This window comes from Lemur catta, chromosome 7 (genome assembly GCF_020740605.2).
Source record: "Lemur catta isolate mLemCat1 chromosome 7, mLemCat1.pri, whole genome shotgun sequence".
In the NCBI taxonomy this organism is placed as follows: Eukaryota; Metazoa; Chordata; class Mammalia; order Primates; family Lemuridae; genus Lemur; species Lemur catta.
The window spans coordinates 81,751,683-81,776,931 of NC_059134.1; the positions used below are offsets into that span (position 1 = coordinate 81,751,683).

Here is a 25,249-nt window from a genome sequence, read left to right on the forward strand (position 1 = left end):
ATATTTAAAATATAACAGTGTTCAGCTCAGCTTTAGGCTCACTAAAAGGAAATTCAACCTGACAGGTTTATTGCATAACAGTGAGATGAAAGTCATCCATTTTAAGTGCATATATCCAACAAGTTGTTGAGAACAGAGATAAAATTCATAACATTGCATTATGCAACGCTCGCTGGGGAAAAAAAATGCTGGCAAACGTTCTGGTCAAAAGGATCCGAATAAACCAGTCTCGACAGGATGGCTTCACTAGAGTGAACACCACCCCTCCAACCACATTGAGGATCCATGTGGGGTGTGCCATTCACCAGGCAAGAAAGGAAGCAGGCTGAGAGAGAGGCCTGATGAATAATTTAAGCACTTGCTTTTTATTTTTTTCCTCAAAAGTTCTTTTCTTCCCTTTCTGATATGCCCATCACATCAGCATAGCCATTTTATTTACTTCTAATGCTATTTGCAGAGAAGATAATTTGGGAGAATAGCTTATTTAAAAATAAAGAAAACTATATTTTTCTGTTTTTGAGACAGTTTGAAATTTATTTAATTATTCTTAACTTGGTTTTATAAGTAATGTGTTTTAATAACACTTCCTTAGCCTTTAGGCAAAAAAGATTTTTTTAAAAAAGAGAATAATAATATTAAGAATTATAGCTTTCATCCCACTCAGTGATTTGCATTGAGCTACTGATAGTCCAGTGGAGACACTACAGCTTTCAGCTTTGGTGCATTAAGTTTCCACACCCTTTGGTATCTTATCCTAATTGAGATTATTTTTAACCACTTTTCTGAGTAAAGATACACAATACTGAGCAAGAAATCTCACTACTTTTATAAGAAACCTTCTAAAACCTGCAAATTTTGCCTGTAAATTTATGGGAAATAATGTGGGAGAAAAATCTTACTGTCCCAATAATCTCTTTGGTGCCCTAATCTGGAACAAAACAACAGAGAAATTTAGTAATGAAGGTCACAATCCTAGGTAGCATGTATTCTGCAAGGTTAGTGTTGACACAAGCTCAGTTTGGAGAACTTATTGATGTTCCTTTGTCGAGACTTGCTAGACGTGGAGTCAAAGTGCAGCAAATTATATTCTAGAAAATAGCAGTGCAAGTGCTAACTGCCAAACTGAAAAAGCAGAGAGGTCTTGGTCAACACCTAACACCTTCATTAGCTGACTGCTTTCTTCACTACCGATAATAAGATTTCCCTTCTATGTCCAGAAAAGTGTTCTCAAAAATAAATAAATAAATAAAAATTGTCTGTGACCTCCAAAAATCCTATAAGAGCATAAAAAGGAGATGTTTTGGTGGACAAGTAGAATTTTAGCTGTTTAAGTGAAAGGAGGCTTGCCCTCCACTAGTCATTCATACAATGTGTTTTTGCTGTGTGTCCACAAAAATAAAAATTCTCCAAATGAAAATCCTATGAGATTCTGTTTTTCTTAAGGCCCAGCTCTAGTTTTTAACTTCCATTTTAATGTCTATTAAAAAAAATACAATTGCTATATGTATTTCTTCGTCCTTTGCATGAGTTTTTTAAATTTCTAATGTTCAATGTTTAAACAATGATAGCTCTCTAAACAGAGAATTTCTATGATTGACTAGGCACAGGAAAATAAAAAATAGTCTACTTTTATTTTCCTACTGCGTGATCCTTGGCTTAAGAAAATCTGGCTGCTGTATTGGCTTCCCAGTGTCTCTCTGCATGGCCTTACCTCCCCACAGCTCTAAAATTAAATTCTCACCCTTGGAGTGGGATGATACAAAAAGCCAGCTGAGGCTAGCCTTGGGTCCCAAGGAGTAATGTAAAAGAACCTAAAAAATAATGATACAGATCCTCTTGAAAAACATGGCAGCTAATGGCCACTGAAGAAACACCTAGGAATAAGAATTTTTAATGCCCTTAGTTACACAAAGTACAAAATTTCAAGGGGCAGTGTTTTCCATGTAACACAGTCTTTTCATTTTTCTTTTTGTCAATATTGACTTTTCTAAAACTAAATTAAATTAGATTAACACCAAACCTTCATTGTAATGTTGGTAATTAATCAATTCAATCACTGAACAAATATTTATTTAGTGCCTACCATATGCCAAACACCATTCAGGTGCTTAAAATGCATAAATGAAGATTCCTGCTCTTAAGGTGCTTACTCTCTGCTGGATTAGAGAGAGGGGCAGATGATAAACAATAAACAGAACAGAACAAGTGAGTAAATCACATAGTATGTTCAGGGTACACTGGATCTTGTGAAACCTGAAGTTTATACAATTTGGTGGGCCTTCTTTAACATAAAGAGTGTAACACTACAAATATAAAACTAGGTATGAAATATTCATTTAGAATACAAAAAAGAAATCACAACTTACATATTTTAAAAAGCTCACATATAGCAAAAACATTAAAAATTCAGAAAAAGTCACAAAACATTTTCATTAACTATCCAAGGCATATTTCTTTATTAAAAGCACATATTTTTACTGCATTGTCTTTCATCACCTCTTCATATAGTAATTCTGTAACATTTTCTATAAAAAGAACAGAAAGATAATTTGATTTTCCTCTCGCATGGTTAATCAAAAAAATTTTATTATTGATTAGAAAAGTTTCTTTTGACTTCACAACTTTATTGGTCATTTCATAAAAATTTTTAGGATTGATTCCAAATTTGGAAAATCCTCAATCAGGTTTCTTTAAAATATGAGCTGTAAAATGTAGAAGAATTTTCTACAAATTAGTTGGCTCTGTTAATTTCATTCCATGTTTCTCTTCCACCACCCACCCATATACTTTTGGTGTCAGGCAATCTAGTACACACAAAGCAATACACTATATGGCCAGCAGACAGTAACTGTCTTCCTGGAAGCTCTTTCTACACCAAAATGGTTAGCAGTAACAACTATATAGAGAAGTGACTGCAAAACATGAATTACATTCCACTGTGCTCAAACTAAACATATCCCTAATTTTACAGCAGCAGGAACAAAGCAGGGAAGGGTCCCTGAAGCTTAAGTTTCATTAGCTTCGTGGTAAATGCACCACTGAGTAGGTTAGAAGGTGAAAAGTAAGTAAAGGAGAAAAAAATAGGCGGGGCACAGGACATAGGCCTGGGAGGAGAGAGTAGGATGAGTATGACAGTCAGCGTACGAAATGGGTGAGCAAGATAAGCCTCAAAGAAAGGAAAGATTTGAGCAAAGATTTGGAGGTAAGAGAGTTAGCTGGGAAAAGAGCATTGCAAGCAAAGGGAGCTGCTAGAGCAAAGAAGCTAAACAGGAATGTGTCCCGTATGTTCCAGGAACTGTAAGGAAGCTAGTGTGACTGCGGCAGAGTGACAAGGAGAGTAATATGAAATCAGAGGGATAAGGGGTAGATAGTGAAATGGGAAATCAGTGCAGTGTTTGGAACAGAGTAGTAAAAGGATCTGATTTTTTTTTTTTTTTTTTTTTTCAGAGAGAGGATTTCACTGTGTTGCTCAGGCTGGTCTCAAACTCCTGGGCTCAAGCGATCCTCCCACCTCAGCCTCTCAAAGTGCTGGGATTATAGGCATAAGCCACCATACCCCACCCTGAGTTACATTTTTAAAAGGATCATTATGGCTGCTATTTTGAGAGTAGACTATAGGGGACAAAGGCAATCCAAAGGGCGGATGACGGTGGCTCAAACCAGAGTATTAAAAATGAACAATGGTGAGAAATGGTCAGTTTCCGTTGTCTATTCAGAGCAATGTTATTCACTTCTTTGTTTATTAATAGAGCTGTGAAATAAAATTTGTAGCTAGGCTAATATTTCTGAAACATGATGTCTGCATTTATGGATATAAATAAATCAGTGTAAATAAAACTGTTAATATGGAGTATTTGTGAAGGCATAAAACTGTCAACAAATTACTAAGAGAATTTTATTTATTGCAAAGATTTTATAGAGATAGTGCCCAAAACTTAAATTATATAGGGAAAGCTGACCTTCACAGGCAGTTATGAGCCATATTGGCTCTTTGATGAGTTTGGCTGGCATCACTCATGACATCTATTTAAGGACTTGTGTAATACCTAGTTCAGTACCATTATCTGGCCTTTAATACTGTAAGTCTGGTTAAGAGCTAGCTGTGGGGGAACAGCAGGTTCCCAAACTCTCCATAACCACTAGGCAGACCACCCAGGAAGCTCTTCTGTGCGTGAGCAGAAGGCCAAACACCTAAGCTTCAAAATGCCTCAGGATGCAATGCTGTCAAGAGGCAATAATAGAAAAATGACACCGCAGTGTGTTGCCAAAAGTTGGTTGGCCATCCAGTAACAGGATTTACTACTAGAGGTCTGGTGAAGAAAAGGAATATAAAACAGCCACCCTAAATTATATGCCATATTTCAGGTGAATAAAATTAAATATACTGAAATAAGGTTAATTTACATGTTGTCTTGGATTGGGGTCCCCTGGAAGCAGACTCTGAGACCAAGATTTGCCTGCAGGAAGTTTACTGGGAGTGCTCTCAGGAGTAGCACTGGTGAGGGAGTAACGGAAGCAGAATGGGCGGGGGGAGGTAAACTGTGATGCAGTTGCAACAGAGGTCTCCGGTGGGAACTCTAGAGCTGGGATGGTCCTTCAGCCTTGTCCAGAGTTGAGGCAAGGGAGCCATGTCTTTGCACCTATGTCCCAGCCAAATGTTTGATGCAGGATGCCCCCAGAGTGGGGGCCTAATCTTGGGAGAAGCAGCTCCTTTACACTGAGGGCAACTGTCCAAGAAAGATGTTGCTGTGGCAGCTGGGGCATAGGTAGTCCTCAAGAGGGGATCTAGGCAGTGTGGCACAGCATCTACTACACACATGCATGGCAATTCAGAGTATAGGATGCACTGTCACATGCATGAACTCATTCAATACTCAAAGCAACTGGATTTTACAGATGATGCTTAGAAAGGTTAAGTGACTTTCCCAAGGCAGATCTACTCATAAGGGGCAGGGAAGTCTTTAGAAATTAAGTCCTATCATGTTTTTAATTACAGATATCAAAGTTTACTCTTATATCTAATATTAGAGGCTCTAATATATGAAACTTGATATTATAAAAAATTTTAACAGCAGAGAAAAGTATTTTACAGTAGACTTTTGATCTAAATCAAAGAACACTAAAATTAAAGTGAAATATATTTTTCTTATTTAAGAAGCAAAGTAGCCATGAAAAAATCTTTATCCAATCAGAATTCAAAGTTACCTTTAAAGATAGAAAATCAGCTGCAACTGAATTAACATTATATGTACATTAAATCAAATAAATGTACTGCTACTTTTTCCATTTTTATAGATTTACAAGATGATTTTTAGAATATCCATATTTTCTATATTTTCTCAAATGTATAATATAGTATAAACCAAACAGTAAACATGTCTAGCCCTAATATTCAGTTAAAGTGATAATCACAAAGCAAATATTAAAACTATGGGACTCTGGCAACACAAATTTCATAATGAATTTGTATTAATATATTTATACTATATACTATATAAGAAAAAGTTTTAATATCTTTAAACAGTATTTAATAAGTAAAGAGCCACTAAACTGTGTCCCAAGAAATGCAAATGCTCTTAAATTATAACAAATTGTATAACTGTTAAATTTCATCAATCTAAATGGTACCTGGACAAAAAAAATCATAAAATATATATTTTTAATCCCAGAAAATGTGTACTTAACAAAATAACTTTTTAAAGAGACATTTTAAATTTCCACTGTAAGTTAACAGCAGAGCTGACCATTTATAAGTATTTAAATATGTAAAGTATAATAGGTGGCTGCCTATGGGGTAGGATTTTAGGAGTGGGCCAGGAGACTCTTCTCAAAATATCTCTCCCACCAATTTGCCGATACTCGAAATTTCAGTTAGAGATTCACTCCTTGATCACAATTAAAACACCACAGCTATATGAGAGGTAAGGATAATCAGCCTTATTGATTATTGATCTTTTAGGGCTGTGATTTTCAGTCTCAGCTCTCTGGCATCCCTCTGAGGGCCTGGGGGAGTCCTGGGGGATGGGCTGTCACAGTGGTTCCAAGTGGGAGATCAAATCTGGTAAGTGAGTCGTGGGAACAGCCACCATCCTGGCTTCAAACAGGGTATATCTTACTTGTATCTATTTTACATACTGGATTCCAAAAAAGAACTTTGATCAAAAAAAAAATTGTTTTTCAAAAACTACTATCTTAGCTTGAAAGAAAGTATGGCATGCCTTTTCCCTAAGAGCAAGTTTTGAAGAAAGGATGGTAATAAGAGCCGGGGGTACCTGACAGCTGAATTGGAGATTAGAAGTGGAGGAAGTACCAAGGGAGGCCAAGGATGAAGAGGTGTGCAAGATAAGTCCTCATTGGCTTCACAGTGACCCTGGGAATGGGCTTGCATTACTTCCCTTTAAGCATTTAAAAATCTAAAGTCACATTTCATTGTTTTGTTATAGCATTCATTTTAAAAGGAGCTTTTTCTTCCACCCATTTTTCTATGTCTATTGACAAAGTAAAATTTTCAAAATAAGGCATATGATTCTACAAAAATGTTTTTTGTATCCAATTACAATTCTAAGTTCAACATATAAATATGTTCAAAATTATCTAGAAGACAGTGGCAAGGTAAATTTGCTTGTCTGTCATGTCCTAAGCCAAGTAATTGATCCCTTTATAAAGGAGAATGTCTCAAGGAGAAATGGAACAAGGATTTCACTTTGTGCAAATTGACTTAGTGTCTAAAATTATATTTAATTGGGATTAAAATATCAGACATGTAGGTCCTGTCAGAAGCTGAGTATAATATGATATACAAGAACTTGGTAAATAAAGGTTTTTGGAGATTCCTGGGCTCAATATGTTTATTTTCATAGAAATTCAGGGTTTCTTTAATGAGAAAAACATAGCCACATGCCCCCTGAATTCTATTTTACTAAGAGAAATGAACATTATAGGATTAAATATGAAGCCAATCATCAGATTTCCACAAATTTTCAGCCTTAGAGATCATATTCTCACCTTTGGATAGAATATATGTTTTTAATGCTATTCAATTTCTTTTTATATCAAATATGCCTATAAACATAATTTCCCCCCTAATAAGAATGAGTATTCTGAGTAACTAAAACCTATACAAAAGCTTACTGTCTATAGCAATATATTTTTGAAAAATCATCCATTTTTAATCACAAAACATTATTAAAACTGTAGGTAGAATTTTAAGTGGGTGTAAATGCATCACTTCATTTGCACTTACTAGAAAATATGCATTCATTTATGTTCAAATGAAGAATTTATGCTTGATATATTCATGGTGAGTCAGGCTAACATAGATGTCAGTGGGTAATCCAGGGGACGGGAACATATGTAGGAAGGGAATCTCAGCAACTTGAGCATATCAAACACTCTGTGAAAAAGCTAATTGAGAGGTAAAAACAAATTAACTGCTATGGAGAAGGACAATCTCCCTGAGAGAGAGTGTGTGCCTGCAACAGTAAGGTTCAGTGGTTGCATTTAGTCTGAGTAACTGCTGGGACAGTAATAAAGCTCTGGCCTGTGGACTTTCCCTGCTGACTGCCCACCTGGCAATTCTCCGGGCACCTTCTAGGATGTCAGGACTGCACAGGGAAAGCCTGTCTCATTACAACAGGCACTGCATGGGAGCTAATGCCCAGACCAATTGCTCTTTCCTGATTTTGATACAGACGCAGTTTTTCTCTTCGGCAGATCTGGAAAGGGAAGATTGTATCTTCCTGTACATAGAGATTTACACGTGGCTGCAGATGCCTGTCAGAATGTAGGCTGGTGTGAACACACTGGCTTTTTATTTTCCTCAAAAGCCAAAAGCAGAGGATGTGGAGAAGGTGGAAGAGAAGGTGGTGGCAAGATGGAAAAAAGCACTGGAAAGCACAGTAGGTGTGAGGTTTCAGTACTTGCTGTGAATTAGCTATCCCACGAGATGGTGGAAGGCATTCCTAGGTCTCCGTTTCTTTATCTTTAAAATGGGCATTCCAACATTTGCCTACTATAGTAAAATCTACATGTCAGAATTGATTATCTCCATCACATTTTGCCCAATCTTTAATGAATGTTCTTGAAATCACAAAAAAACTCTTGAATATTCTAATTTTGCCATTCTAGTCACAGTTCCTTTTCAAATGAATGTCAAGTTGGCATGTTTTACTACTTGTGTTTAGGGCATATCTTAAACTTGTTTTCCTACTGTTTATTCAAATAACAACTGAAACAACAGAGCAGCCCAGGGGTTATAAATACATATTTGGGAAAAGTGGTTAAATAGGAAAGACAAGCATCAAAGAATGTACAACGGAAATAAGAACACAGTGTGAACAGTGAAGAGGCCACCAAAAAAAAAAAATCTTGCTACAATTTTATGGATAACTTACTTCAGTTATCTCCTTTTAATCACTTAACTGTTCCATAGATTCCTGTATTTTCTCTCTCTCTCTCTCTCTCTCTCTCTCTCTCTCTCTCTCTCTCTCTCTTTCTTTCTTAGGTCTCACTCTATCTCTCAGGCTGGAGTACAGTGGTGTGATCATAGCTCACTACAAACTTGAATTCCTGGGTGCAAGTAATTCTTCTGCCTCAGCCTCCCAGGTAGCTGGGACTACAGGCATGCATCACCATGCTAGCTAATTTTTTAAATTTTTTGTAGAGTCAGGCTGTGTTGCCCAAGCTGGTCTCAAACTCAAATGATCTTCCTGCCTCTACCTCCCAAAGTGCTGGGATTACAGGTGTGAGCCACTGTGCCTGGCATGATTCTTAAATATTTAAATAAACTTTCTATTAATATAAATGAATGATTGGGGGAACTTTAATTTTTTTTTAATTACCACAAAATAGAATGCAAATCTTACCTGGTTTCATGGTGCTCTTGTGCCATTGCTAAAGCAAATTTAAGCATTCAGAGCATAGGAAAGGCCAGGACAGGACGATATTATGGATAAAAGCATCTTTTCTGTTATCAATCAAATTAGCCCATTTTCTAAATATAAATAGGCCTGTAAACTTAAAATAACGAAATTGTAGTAAAAAGCAAGAAGATGGTCTCATTAATGTTGCTGATTTCAAAAGGTGTCATATTATTCTAATTGTATGAAAATAATCATGGGCTTGGTCCAAAAAGGGGTTCTATGCTTCTCTGCGTCTTCCTGCAGTACCTAGCACAATGCCTTGCAGACAATACATATTTGATAATATGTGGATTTACTGGACTATTCACTTAAAATCTTCTTTCTTTCTGTCATTGGCAAAATAAAAACTGTTAGATCATAATACCCAGAGGATGAACTAGATGCTGGACAAAGACTTTCTTTAAAAAATAAATCTCTGAATTACCCCTTTAACAAAGCTTAAATTTCTTTATGCTATAAAGAATGTTAAAACCAAACAACATAGAAATAGAAAGACTAAAAAAAAAATCTCTAAATCACATTCCTCTGAACCTTGTTTTTATCCAGGTTACTAAACTACACCTTATTTCCCTTGCTCACAGCCAGAGTAGATTTATGTAAAGTTAATTGAGATTAATCTTCTGAACCCTTATTTGTACCAGGTCCTGTGAGTTCTAGAAGTTGCCATAGGTGGGGAGGGGAAGCTAGTTACTAATTAGGAAGTATTTCTATGTAAGCATTTCTGATAAGCTGCCTAAAAAAGATCTAAGAAGAAAGCACCCGAATATCCAAGCCTCCATTAATTTGTTGTGATTTAATTTCTTATTCTAAATAAATATTTCAGACCTAATTTTAAAGAGAGCTACCCCCACTCCCCAATTGTCTCCCAAATTTTACTAACTCCAGGTCCCATAGAAACTGGATCTGCCTCTATTAGCAGCAAATGGAAAACAACCTTCAGAGCATCACTGACCAATTGTGTGTAAAAAACACTAATTCCGGTGAAAGGACGTCCCTGTACTCATCTTCCTCTTGTTCCCCCATACTTCCTTCCACCCACTCACACATCACACACTCTTGCTCATCAATTTGCTGTCACAATCACCCACCTTCCTCCTAGTTTTTCCACCCACCATCCCCTACAGATTTGCTAATACACTTTCCTATCAATCCTTTCTTCCCTGCTCTCCCAGGGAAATACTGACATTTCTGATAGCATCTCCATGGGGATGAAGAGGAGGGGGAGTTTCAGGGAAAGAACAAGACAAGGCAGGCAGAAGTCACTGAGCCATGGCTATAGCAGATGTTCTCATAGTGACTGGGGGCGGTGGCAGTGTCAGGGAATATATGGTAAGAGAAGGTCTGGAATAGTAAGAAATTACTCTAAAAAACTTGTTGCCTGAAGGGCTTCAGAGATTATGGTGCACATGTAAGTATAACTGTTGAAAGTGAAAACAATAAGAAATTTCACCAATCTGAAAGGTGCTATGATGTGATGCCATAGAAGTACCAGAACATAAAAAGGTACACAATGTGGTTGTGACTACATAGGGCTAATGAGTACAAATGAAATGATGTGCAAGAGTGAACACGTAAGAACAGTGCAATTAGAGATGATATAACTTTTTTCCAAAATTCCTCAAATGTTATGTTGTGTTTCAATTATTTTTTAAACAAGGAATTTTACCCTGACAGGTATGAGCATCCACACTGAGGCTATTTTCAGACCTTTATCTGGTATGTCCATTTAAACCTGGCATTGTATTATGCCATGTGACTGATAAATGGTACTGAAACAATATGGAACACAGAAATAATGTGTCCTTTTAAGAGGTGACCTTCTAATGTTAAGACCTAACCAAAAGCTGCTATTTTAAAATGACCAATGAAAGATGTACCGAGGAAGAAAAGTTCAGTGGCAAGGTGAAAAACACCATATACAATACAAAAAAGCACCACAGGGCATTTAAAATCACACCTTGCCCCCAGCCCCTAGTTGAGAACCACTGCTTTAGAAGATGATGAGGGCTACAATATATTATTTTGGTTCTTGAAGTTGAGTTGATAAAATCATAAAATATAGAACATTAGAAAGATGATCATCCCCATTCATTTTTTATCAGCCACTTTTTCTAAGATCAAAATGAATAGAAAAAAGAAAAAAACAAGTTTTACTAGAGCCATGCCTTTCAGTTATAAATGGAAACTGTTTTTCTTTATTGATAAGTCATCTAACACTCTGAAATAGTACATGCCACAAGGTAGGATAAAGTTGTTCATAATCAGAAAAGACATGGCCCTTGCCCACAGAGATAACTGAGTTAGAGACAGTGCCTAAAGGAAGGCCATCTGCACCCCATGGGAACTTAGAGTTTAGCCAAGCAACTGATACAAACTAATTCCGGAGTTAATGCAAGATAGTACTCATTGTGGCTTTCAGTTGGAATTAGCAAGTTCTCCCCACCTCAGAGGGAATATAGAATCAACACTACCACTGTCACCAATTCTAAGAGATTTGTAATTCTGAAAATTTAGGGTATACTTTGCCAACCAAGTTTTGTCTCTATAAGCTGGCTATTTCAGACATAAGTGTTAGTTGAAAAAACTACAGATCTCAGTTTCTTTTCCATCAGTCCAAATGTCTGTGTCCAACAATGGCAGATGGGGTGGGGAGGAATGTATTACCACAAATAATACACAATAATTTATTTACAATATTACATCTAATTTGATATGAGAAACATGTAAGTCAATTTGGCCTTCCATGACCAACTTCCCTTTCTATCCTAACCACTAGGTCCTTCCTAGCCCTATGTAGCACATAACCCTGACCTCTCCCCACCCATTGGCCACAGGGAGTTGAATTTGTGTTGGGTACCTAGTCAGGACTAGACTGACCCAAACAGTTTCTCTCTTTAAATGATTTGAACCAAGAGACACAAAGACTCTAACTGAATAATGATGGCTATTTAAACCTAAAGGTCAGGACTAGGGGCCATAATTTTCCTACATGTACACAGAAAGAAGTAAAAAGAGAAAGTTACCTTGAAGAGAGAAAGAAGAAATGAAAAAATCTCACAGAGAGATGCAGAGATGTGGGATCTTAAGAAAGATGTTCTCTGAAGAAAGTCTTTCTGTAGTGACTTTCATGTAACGCTGCTATATTTCTCAGTGTTCATTTCTGTAAGAGTCTCTTACATGTTTTTAACAAATCTTTTTATCTGATATAGCTTGGGAAAATTTATGCTGCAGGTAATAAAAGAATTTTTCTGTAAACATGGGATTAATATCATTAGAACTGATGGAGAAAAAGGAAGCAAGGAGAGGGGAGAGGAAAATTAAAAATTTCCCTTACCCTATGCCTAGCACAGCTCTGAAAGAGGAAGGAAAAGGTGGGGCTCTGACACAAAAGCAGTGCTGTTTGCAGGAATCTTTGGATTGGACCTCTGAAAATGCCAAGGACCTCTTTATATGCCTAAGATTTATTACTGCAATTCAGGGTAGTCACCACCAGAGGGTGATGTTGAACAGCAAGGAGTGCAGACCAGTGATTTAGGCTTCTTTTATTTAATAATTTTCTGATATGAAAAATTAGGCAAGATGAAAAATAAGGCAGAAAGCTTTCTTTTTAAAATCAAAACATATTACCAATTATTGTGTAATTTTCTAACAAGCAAAAGAATTATTATAAGTAAATCTTTTTAATTTTAAGGACATTAAAATTCAGACACAGACACAAGTATTCCCATACCTCACAAATACATTCCTTTGCATTGCCCTTAATTGGGATATATTTCATGCCTACTTTATCTTCAGACGATATCGCCTCAAGTCTTTGAAGTTAGCAATCATTTTAAATTAGCTCCCATATTTCAGCCCACACAGTGTAATATAGGCAGATACCTAATTATCAGAAAGAATTTAAACTAGCTGTAGGTCTAAGCACAGTAGACCTGGCTGACTTCATTTGTTACACCTCTTCAAGTCTGGTCATTCCAGCCACAGAAGTCTTTATATTTCTTTGCTCTCTAATTTTCTCTCTGAAAATGTATCTAGAAGAGCAAAAATTCAAAATTCAAAATAAAAAATTGCTCATTTTGCAGTTATTTCTTGAAGGAGAAAATTCTCCCTTTCCATGATTTTGGTACAATAATTTTACTGCAAACCTTTCCTACTTTATTGATATAAAAATATAGAGAAAATTTTAGTTGATTAGCAAGCTGGATTGAAAATTTCTTTGTGGGGTGTCTTTGGTTATGCTTAAAAAGCTGCTTTGATTTAAACAACAACAAAAAAAAACTGCTTTGATAATCTTGCTATGATTCTCAATCCTGCCTGTAGAATAAAATCATTTGGGAGATTTTTAAAAAGTACTGATGCCTATACCACACCTGAAGATGTGCTGTTAAATGTTTAACAACTTGCTTGGGTATAGGGGAAGTTATTATAAATTCTGCTGATATAAAGACTATATAGCTCCTCTGGTTACTAGTATTGCAAAAAAAAAAAAAAGACTATGTAGCATATAACTTGCAAATAATAACAAAATATATAATATTTTTATTGTAAATCCAACATAGCCAATTGATTCTCACAGAATGCTTTCATTGATTTTTGCCAAGTCTTGTATCCACCTCCAACATATGGCTGCAATTAAGAAAGGAGTGCAGTTCTGACCTGAATCTTGATTGATATTTTTGTCCATGTTAATAAGCAAAAGTGAAACAAGGAAGATGTATGTGGGACTGTTCTTGTTAATCAATGACATAAGCAATTTCTTTGCTGAATCAAATAATAGTTTCCATGCATTGGAAGAATATTCAATTTTTTGTGCTATTCACAACATAGCAGATGTAGAAATATGGCCATTTTAAATTTTATCTGCATTCTGAATATTTTTTTCTGTCACATAGTTAAGTCTAGACCAGCAAATTAGGGGTCAAAAAACTTTTCTGTAAAGGACCAAATAGTAAACATTTTAGGCTTTCAAGTCATAAGGTTTCTACTCGACTCCGCCATTACAATGTGAAAGTAGCCATAGACAATACACAAATAGGTATCTCTATGTTCCAGTAAAACTTTATTTACAAATAACAGGCAGATTTGGCCCATGGCCTGCGGTTGGCCAACTCTCTGGTCTAGACAGTCAACAAAACACTAACTCAAGTCCTCATTTAAAGCATTTGCCAATTTTTGTTGTATGAATACTCTATGGCCAATTTTGAGTTATAACAAGCCATCACTGAAAATAAACTTAGGAAGAAATGCACAGTAGCACACCTTTATATAGCATTTGCACTCAACAAACACAATAATCATAGATAGAGAATAGGGAATGGTAAAATGTAATAAAACAACTAGGAAGTGAAGGGCACCTATTACCTTTGTTTTTAATATGACCTATTTAATTTTAAGTTTATATACATTTTTGATAATGACTGTATTTAACAACTGGCTCACAAAATTCCTGAAAATTTAATAATCAGTGCTCATGAGCAGGTAGAAGCTAGTTTTAGCACACCAGACCAATTAAATAAAAATCTGTGCAGGTGGGGACATTTGTATTTTATTTTTACGTTTCCAGAGGATTCTAATATGCATCCAGGATTGAAAATCATTGTCCTAAGGCTTGAGGATAGGGCTGATGTCCAGGTTTCTTGGGATATAGAAGAGGGATTTATTCTCTGAGAGAAAATGAATATTCCAAAGGAGATAACTGAGGAGAGAGGAGGTAGAAACAAATGGAGCTGAGTATGTCATGGGGAAAGAATAAAGGAGAATACCTGGGACAAGGGAGAAGGAATTCTGGAGACAGGACTAGGATGACCAACCATCCTAGTTTGATGGGTATGGGATTTTCAATGCTAAAACCAGGAGGGTCCCTGGAAAATCACTGAAGGCATTGGATTTTTCATTTTAATTAATTTAAACTTAAATTTAAGTAGCCACATGTGGCTAGTGGCTACTGTAGTATACTGGACTGCACAATGAGTTATAAACAAATACAATGACACAGCTTCTTTGCATATATAGAGTTCCTCTTTTGTTTACAGGTATGGAAAGAACTTTGAAGTATATTAAAAGGGAAATTTATGAGAGTAACAATTCAGACCCTAAAGTTAAGTAATAACTATCAAGCCCATATGCTAATGTGAATACGTGATGGAAATTCTTCAGAAATAAGCAGTGAGATTGTGAGAAAAAAAACAACAATACTTTTTCCTCCCAGGTCACACTATAGTTCATAGGATAGTTGCTGAAATAAATGAGTGCGGATGCATGGCATTAAGGTAACTACACTCCCTCACCTGGTTTTTCTCTTGCAAGTACTCTGCAACATTGCAGAATGAATCTGCAATCAAATAAAAAACCTGGAATGCTGAACTCTGGGAACCCCTTTTTCCTCATTTTTTAAAAATTTCAGAATATTACTGAGGTACAAATGTTTTGGTTACATGGCTTGCTTTTGTACTGCTTGAGACAAAGTTATAAGTATGCCTATCACCCAGACAGCATACATTGTACCAGTTAGGTATGATCATGGGAACCCTTGATGTTAATGTCTTGAACATCACTTCCTAAACCCTTAGCTGACTAGCACAGACCATAAGAAATAAATTATCCTGTTTAACATGGAATTACATTTCCCCAAAAGTCAATCTTTACATGGTAATGTTCTCATTCAAAATATATGTATGAGAAAGTCATTAAAAGAAACAAGTTTTAGATATAAAATATAATGTTTGTATTGTTATTTGTAGAATAAAAAATTGAATATTAAGACAGAGGAATTGTAGAGAAGAAGTCTGATCAAAATACAATAAACTTTGAATGTTATCACATCCCTATAAAAATAATCAAAAGGAAATCAAGAGTTGTAGTAACAGTAGTTCCTTATATGGAAAAAGGCCCTACTTTCACTGAGTAATTCAAATTTTGCTAATTATAGTCTTTTGAAATGTAGGGTATGAAATTATAGGACAATATTAACTTGAAAGACCTAACAAGGATATTCCATTATGAAAAACAAAATGTTTAAGTTCCTTAAGCTTTCAGTACCAAAATCACTTTAGCCAAGTATGAGTTATTCTTTTTCTTTTCCAAAGATGCAATAGCAGAGTAGTCTAGGACATTTAGCCATCTTGTCCTGACAAATAACCAATTCACCTTTTTTCCCAGTGTATTCTTAAGTATTGATTTTGCCAAGTGAAGTCAGACATGTGTCACACTTATCCAATACAGATCCTTTTCCTTGGAAATGTAGTTTGAACATCAATCAGTCACCTGGCCTTTCACCTCCAATTTCTATTGCCACTGTCTGTCAACTATTAAAAACTGCCTATTTCTCCAAATTTTATTTTTAGAAACTGAAATATACACTGAAAAATATATGTTTCTTGGAAAGTATGGAGATGGTTTAAATAATTAGATTTCTTCATTAAAATTACTTTTCTGGGATGAAAACTATGTAAAGTGTAAAAATCCACATTTCAAAGGTCTCTAGGTATTTTCTTTCAAAATCTATTTCCCAAATAGTAATATTACAACTTGTAAGCCAAACTCTAGTTTGAGGAAGATAATATAATTCAAGCTGAATGGCACTGTCATAAGGGTCTTCAAATGGAGCAGAGCATTTTCATCTCTGGCTGAATCCAGTGAGAGTAACAGAATGACACCCACCTTGAGCTGCAGGTCTCCTGGGATAAGAGTGTTTGCTGGAAGGCTTTTAATGTGTTGGTAGACATAAGAGGAGAATTGCTCCTGCTCAGCCTGTAATTGGGGGCCAAGTTTAGAGAGATGACCTTTGTTGCTTTTGATAGCTGTCTGCAATTCATCAATCAGCCTGCTCACCTGAAGGGGTTAAATTACAAGAGTTGTTAGCAAGAAGTAATTGTTGATGTCACACCTATTAGATTTTTGAGTACCTAGCTTGATGGGGGGAAAAATGACTTCAATACAAGAATGTGAGTACAGATCTGTCCTCAAGTAAAGAGAATAGAAGGGATACACATTCCTTCATCAATAAATTTTATTTATGGAAAAATGTCTAACCTTTTCACTTTTGTAATATGGAATAGGTAGCCATTTACAATTACTGAATGAAAAATATCTCTGGGAATAAAAAGAAATATAAACATCTGGCAAGTTTGCAAATGAGCTTTATGCTGCTTAACAAAATAAAACCTTCCTAGGACTTTAACCCAATATCTGTAACTTACCACCACATTTCATTTTACTGTATGTACCTTCCTTTTTAGAATATTTTATTTTACTATCTGTGAGCTACACTTAAAAATTTTTCATGTGTGTATTAAATTAATTATCACTTTTTTGGCTTTGAAAATAAACCTATTACGTTCCTCCCGAATATTCCAAAATATAATTAAATATAAAATATCCACACTTCAAAGACAATGCTCTGTTCTAGACAACACTTTAAATTTATATCAATGTCAAAATAAATCATAGGATTTTTCCAGAAAGAGCAAAGGCTTATGCACCCTTGATTTTAAAATTTCTAGACTTCTACTCAGTATATTTAAGACAGACATATGAACTATACTTATGGATTATTAAACCTCTGGGGAATGGTCATGCTTGAAGGTGCAGACCCGGGGAGGTGGGGGGGGGGAGGGGATGGAGGTATGACTACATGATGAGTGCCAGGTGCACTGTCGGGAGAATGAGAACGGACGCGCTTGGGACTCTGACTCGGGGGGATGGGTGGGACATGGAAAATGTATATAACCTAAACTTATGTACCCCCATGATGAGCTGAAATAAAAAAAAATAATATATATATAAAAAAAAAACACAAAAAAAAAAAAAAAGACATGATGAGGACTCAGAAACAGTAAATTAATGTTTTAATCCATATAGTTTACAAATTAAAAATCATTACCATTCTTTGACTCTTCACTGTTTTATGTAAATTTACATAAAACTACTAGACTGGATTCTCACTACTAGACTGGATTCTTACATAAACATTGGCTGATAGATGGTAGTGACCAAAAGAGATGAAGAGCAGAAATCCACTTTATCTGTGATTCTTTAAAGTAATCAAATTAGACTCATTTAGAATTATGAATGAGTCTGAAGACAGCATGTACTTTGGAATCGTGGGTTAAAATCCTGACTCTCTCACTTACCTACTGGGAGTTTGCACAGGTAATACAACTCTCATCCATAAATAATAAATTAAATGAGATTAAAGAATGGACAACACAATGTCTAACCTATAGTAGGTGCCCAAAGCACTGGTATATTATTACAATGTTTTCTTTTTAAAATCTAGGTGCTTTCTGCATATCCAGTTTTAATTGCCTTTTTTTCTTGTTCTATCTTTCCTATCCCTCCCCCTATTTTACATGAGACACATAGAAAACCATTTGCAGTATAGATCCTCCCGCTCGCTTCAGTCTCCACAGGTAAAATGGGGAATGCTTCTCCAAGAGTCTTCCATGTACTGACACTTCATCCTCTTTCTCTATCTCAGCTGAGAATATGGTGTTTGCCCCAGCCTATATTCCAACTCAAACTCTGATGTTAAATCTATTATTTCTATCCCTTCTGGTATAGAGGGTTCAGGGAAGTCAATGAAAACAAGTACTATTATCCATATGACTTGAATATTTATTTTTCTACTCTATCTAGTTTAGTTCAAGTTTGTGTGTGTATGTGTGTAGCATATATATGTATCTATGTGCGTATATATGTGTGTGTATAGATGTGTATGTACATATATATTTTTCAATTACGTTTTACTTTTACCAAGAACTTTAAAGCATTATATGCACATAAACAAGCTAATTTAAAATGATTTCTTTTTTTCTTTGGTCTCTCATATATCTTTTATTTGTCCCTGTGTGATCAATTTTCTATCCCCTTTAAACAATCCTTTCTTCTAAATTAAGGGTTGGTAAACTTTTTCGATAAAGGGCCAGATAGTAAATATTTTTGGTTTTCTTAGCCATAAATAGTCAAAATTATTTAACCCTGCAGTTGTATTTGGAAAGTAGTCACAGACAATATGTAAGTGAATGGGCCTGGCTGTGTTCAAATAAACTTTATTTACAAAATTAAGCAGTGGGCTAGATTTGTCCCCAGTGCTATAGTTTTCACACCACTCTTCCCAATACATATATTTCCTATCCTTCTTTTCCTTTCTTGTAAGTAATACTCTGATCTAAGCCATCATCTTGTCATCGCTTCCCCCAACTTGGATTAACAAAATATACCCACTGAGTGTTCTCGCCATTCCTAAGCTCTTTCCCTCTAATCCATCCTGCCGCCTCCACCTACTTAATTTACCTCGAACAGCATATTAAACCATCTAGTTGCTCTCCCAGATTCTTGAGCTTGGATTCAAGATTCAAGACCTTTTATAATCTGATCCCCACCTGGCTTTATGGTTCATATTCCCACCAGACCCCTCCTCTCTAACAAGATGTCTCTTCTCACTGTCCCCTTCCCCTCATCACACATACGTACACACATCCCTTCCATTTCCAGAGTATAATAATTTAGACAATATTTAACCTAACACTCTGATCCCACAAACAAGGAAATTCAGGTCCAGAAAAGTTGATTTGCCCATGAGACACAGATGGTTAGTATTGGCACAAAAACTAGAGTCTGGGTCCCCTGATGACTAGGCCATAGTTTCACAATTCATTCTTCTCTTCTATCTAATTCTACTCATCACTTAAGTCTCACTTCCTCTACCAGGCCTTCCAGCACTTACTACCTGGGTCTAGCCATTTGGCACTTTATCAAAGTAAGCTGTGTATTGTTTTTTACTTGGTTTATACATCAATGCCATGTTCCTCCAATGAAATTACCAGCTTTTCCCAAATGTCCTCCCTGCTTTATATAACAATCTCTTGAGTCCTGGAAATGGCCTCTATGAGGCTAGACAGATATGATCAGGGGAAGAAGGAAAGGCAGGCAGGGGCAGAGGAGAAATCAACAAGAGAGAGAAGTGGCAGATGAGCCTCTCTGGCAGACATGCATATGATATCAGAATTCCTGTGTAATTTGCTTTGGCCGATGAAATGCGAGCAGAACTAACATATGCCACTTCTTGCAGAAGGTTTAAGAGCCATTATGTAGTTTTGCCATCACTCTCTTCTCCTTCCCACGAAAACAGCAATGTCCCAACAGAGGGTGCTGCTTCAACCTGTGTCCCAGACAGAAAGACATACTGGACAGAGTCACAGACAACCTGTAACCAGTATGTAAGGTGAATAAAAAGTAATTTTGTTTTAAGAGATTTGGGGCTTACTGGCTTATCCAGCAGAATCTAGAAAAATCTGATTAATATACTGCTTTCTATTAATTCTTTACAACCCTATATAACTCATCTAGTAGGTTACTAATAGGCAGCCCTGAACTGTAAATTGAAATGAAAGGCTATGGAAATTTCTATTATCTATTCATAAGGAAGCCCCTAATAGTCCACCAGTGGAACTTGGACAAAACTTTAGAAATCATGGGCATTGGAAGCAGAGACAATTCAGGAGGAGTCCTAAGGGAGACAGAAAGAGATAAAAATGAGATTAAAAAAAAAAAGAAAAAAATGAATGAAAAGAAAAAGAAAGAAAAGATGAAGGAAGAAATTAAAAGGAGAAGGTAATTAGGGGAAAATGAGCAGGAAAGAAAGAGGAGGAATGAAAATGTGAAAAGGAAGAGAATATTATTTATAGGCTATAAAATCCAGTGACAAATTTCTTTCATGATCCTTCTTTTCTTACTTTCTGGAATGAATTTCTATGCTTTTCATAGTACTGTTAATCCTATAAGAAAGTTGTAACATTTAAAATATGGAAATGATAGATGATCCAGTCTTAGTCAATGTTTTCAGCCTCATCTTAACCATCAGATCATACTACCCTCCAGCAGTATTATCCTCCAAATTATGGCTGATAGTATGTAACACACTGAAGCTAAAGACCAAAACAGGCCAGGTGGCTTGCTCTTATGATTATCTGATGAAATTAAAATCCAAGAATCAAAGGCCCAAAATGGAAGGAATCCATTTCTGGAAAGCACTGGTCCTCTCTGAACCTATCCCCAGCCTTATGTGATTAAGCAGTCTTTAAAATCTACTAAGTATCATGCAATGTATTTTGCTAGTAAATAATGCTGTTCTCATTAATTTTGTGTACTGCACCTTGTGCAATAGCAGCCACCAAAAAAAAAAAAAAAAGGGAGGAATTTCAGACTTTGATTTGAGAGCATTTTTGTACATGACTGGTTTTACTGTCACAATCCATAACCTTTCACTGATAAGAGATTCCATGTGACATCAGAAATCAACCAACCATACAATTGATGATGTCATTTGCACTCTAAAGGGCTATTGGTTCAAGTCTTAAAAGTTTCATCTGGGATAACTGCTTGGTTGCTTCAAAAATTTTCTCTATCATGTTAGCTATTTTCATTGGCCCCAGGATTGTCTGCTAATGTATGTGAAACATAATTACACCAATTATGGCCTTTTAAGAATAACTTAAAACTATCAAATAAGATGTCTAGCAAAGATTAACTTATATCTTAAACATAAGAGAAAACATATCCAGAATCCTGCCACTGACATTTTGATAATGTTTCTATTCAGTTTTGCTCAAACTTTGTGTTATTTTACATATTCATAAGGCCTTTTATTCTCAAAGTGCTACATTTTGTTCGCAGTTATTATGATAACATGTCATCCTTAAAGACAACCCTACACGTGAAATAACTCATATACTGAAATCAGGTAGGTAATAAAACACTTCTGAATTATTTTACATAATATGATTTTTTTCCAAAATCACAGATGTTGCTAAAAGGGGAAAAATGTCCTTTAAAATTCTTCGTCATGAATCTTTTTTTTCCTGCAAATCCTTTTTTTCTCTACAAAGGCAACATGAATAGGGGTAAAAGAAGACAAAACTTGACCTTTTGTGATCCCAGCATTAATGGGTCTGTTCATAATTCAATCTATGTGTGTGTGGGAGCATCCATGTGGAAACATAGGGGCCTGAGAGACATAATGCCTTTCCCTTTAAACATTATCTGACCCTATCAGTCCCATTCACAAAAGAAGGCTTACGTATGCATATGTTGAAAAAATGCACCATCTCATTGTGCAGCAGAAAGCCTACACATTCTACTCTTCATTCTCCATGGAAATGCAGCACGGAAGTGACACTTATACAGAATTTAGGAGAGTGACAAATGAGCAGAAGGTGGAAAAAAAATATTGAATATTTTGCTGAGGAAACAAACCAAACTTCTAAGAGAATGCAAATGTGCACACGTATATAAACATATATGTAAGTTTTTGCATAACACGTAGCGTAGTTTGGTCATGTTTGTATGATGCATACATGCAACCCTTCAGCTCAATTGAATTCTCAAAATGATTTATAGTCAGCACACAAAATATTATTCTGTTTGTAATCATTCTAAAAAAGTATACATACCGAACTTATACACTTCTGAACCATATGTTGTATATACTGTACATGGACTATTATTAATGACTCTTTGAGGAGCTCCTGGTTTTTCTAGCAATGAGTTCAGCTGTCAGCCTGAATTCTGTGTGGGCTTGAATCCACCCATATTATTAAGTAGAACTCCAGAGTACTGTGCACATAACCATCACTTGAGTTCAGCACAAAGGGTGGCAGCTTTTATGCCAGGAACGTCATCTAGGCATGTAACATACAGGGTGGTCTCAAAGCGAGGTCAGCACTTCAACTTAATGTTAAGAAACGTTCTGATTAACAACATATGTAAGATAAACCAGAAAGGTTGTAGGGAGATGAAAACGGTTATTTTAAACTCCTAAAATCTCTTCTTTGTTTCAGGCACAAGGGTACAGCATTTTTCAGGTTAAGAAGTGAACATAACCCTGACTTGATGAATGAAGACTGGAAAAGACATGGGAGCCTATGAGTGAAGTTATCTCTTGATTTAGAAGATGAGCTACAGTGCTCATCTGAAGTTTGTGTGGCACTTCTTATTCCTAGCACCTCAACTACTACTATCAAATTTTTAATAGCTTCCTTAGAACCCTTCCAAGATGGGGAACATTTTGGAGGTAGATCTATCCTATTTCCAGCCAGAGACCCCTTATGTGCTGCCTTTAGGCTTATTCAACACTCTAACAACTCTATCCACTCATGGGGGAAAGGACAATTGAAAATAGAGATATTGTAAATGTTTTATAACTCACCTGGCACTAGGGCTATGTTGATGGCAACAAAGATGATGTCAGCTATACCTTTTAAGACAGCTGTGAGACTGTGCGTCATGGACCTCTAACTACAGGAGCATAACTGAGCAAGTACTATGCTCTGAAATCCATCCCAGTTAACACCAATGGCTGAGGACACTAAGGCAGGTCCATCTCTGAGAGTCACAGGATTCCTCTGATGGCCAAGTTTGGCTCAAATACACCAACAGCTTTGCCAAACCTTCCTTAGACTACACAGTGGTCTAGAATGCTTCCCCTCAATCTTCCCTTCCTCTCTGTCTCACCTGGGATCAGGCCTGCCTTTCAGTCTGACAGATCTCTCCACTTTGCCCAGTACTCTCTGCATTTCCTCTCCTAGGCATTTCCTCTGATGAAATCCACACACATTTAATCTCATCTTGGTGTCTACTTTTCAGAGAACCTGGAATAATATACTTTTAAACTGATAATAATAAATTACATGCAGATTTCCAAATAGCTTTTAACATATCAAAGTGATCATATCACATGATCAAAGTGATCATATGATGCATACCTTATTATTACTTCCAGGTTTTATGTAGAAAAATGTGAAATAAAACAAAAATTTAAGATCAAACCATAAGCAGCAAAAGAGGAGCCAAGTATCAGATTTTATAATGTTTGAGTTTTGAGATATGACTAGAAATACAATATTTGTATAAAAAATAAATCATGGGAAAAATATTGAAATAAGCTCACTCCAAAAAATTTCATTAATCTCTATCAGGATTTTACAACTCTATATGTAAATTAGACTTCATGTTTCAGCCCTAAAAAGTTTTAGACTTTTTCTAACCAAAAGCGTTTTAGACTATTCAACAGTCTAACATCCCCATCTACTCATGAGGGAAGGGACAATTTTCAGTGTCTTCGTACGTAACTCACCTGGCACTAGGGCTATGTTGATAGCAACAAGCACTTTTCTAAGAAGATTCTTGTAGACTCTTTTCAATCAAAACACTAGAACTTACACACCCAAAGTAACTTAATCACTTTCCAATTAATCACATAGAAGTTATTCTCATAGGCTATGGAATATATTTAAAGATTGTTACACACATACAAACACAAATACATATTTCCTTTACTTGTATTTGATTTTTGAAGCAAACAAAAGACTTCGAGCCAGAGCTGATAAAGCAAATATGTGAACAAAGAAGGCACTGAGGTATATCATGCTAAACATAAAAACAATGATAATAAAGAAGAAATACCAAATAAGTGTAAATACTATTGGATTTTTCAGAAAAGATAATTTTCATTTCCAATGTTGCTAACAAGGTAACATTAAAAATGATATATTTAACATAATGATCATTTTATTGGGCCACTTCAAGTTTTCAGTTCCATTGAAATTACAATTTTGCATAAAATATCAAAGAGCAAAATAATTATAATGTTTAACAGGGAGAAAATACTTAATCTGTCATTCATTTAATCTAATTAATCCGGAGAGACTTATTTTCATTTTCCAAAGTTTACAAGATACATAAATGATGAATAGATTCATTTTTAACTCATTGTGAAACTGTAATAAAACTCACCAACTCTGGCAAAACATTTTTCAAACACACATAGAGAATGATATTTTTAAATTTATATCTAACAACCTAGTTTTTTTACTCTGTGAATATTTGGTGGAATGAGTCAAAACTATTAATATAATTTAAATCTATATAATTATTATGTCTTACATTTTAGAAATATTCAGGTTTAATTTTTCTTATGAAATATTCTCTACTTAGAGTGCTAATCAACGTTCATAACATACTCTTTAATACTGGACATATATGTCCCCAATGTCCATATGGTCTCTAATGTAAAAGTTAAATTCACACAGGAAAATTTGATGCATTGTACTTGTTCATATATTATAAAATACATGGTTAGTAAAGAAGATGCAATCAAAATGATAAGAAAATATTTAAAACCCTAAATCTTGGATATTTCTTTGTCAAAATGTCAAAAAAGAATCATATGGGAATTTTATTTTTTAAATAGACACATTATCTTATTCATTAAATTGCTTATAGATTTTTATTTACTGACAGTGGTGCATGGGGAGTAGCAAATTCATATC

General features: G+C 35.6%; 1 protein-coding gene across 1 annotated transcript in view; it reads right to left on the minus strand.

The window, feature by feature from the left end:
* The window catches only part of LOC123642089 (doublecortin domain-containing protein 1-like), a 262,128-nt gene that overhangs the window by 43,029 nt on the left and 193,850 nt on the right, over positions 1-25,249 (minus strand). Inside the window, exon 12 of the mRNA XM_045557008.1 lies at positions 16,581-16,751. Within this exon, the coding sequence (XP_045412964.1) occupies positions 16,581-16,751 (171 nt within the window). The remainder of the gene's footprint in view (positions 1-16,580; positions 16,752-25,249) is intronic.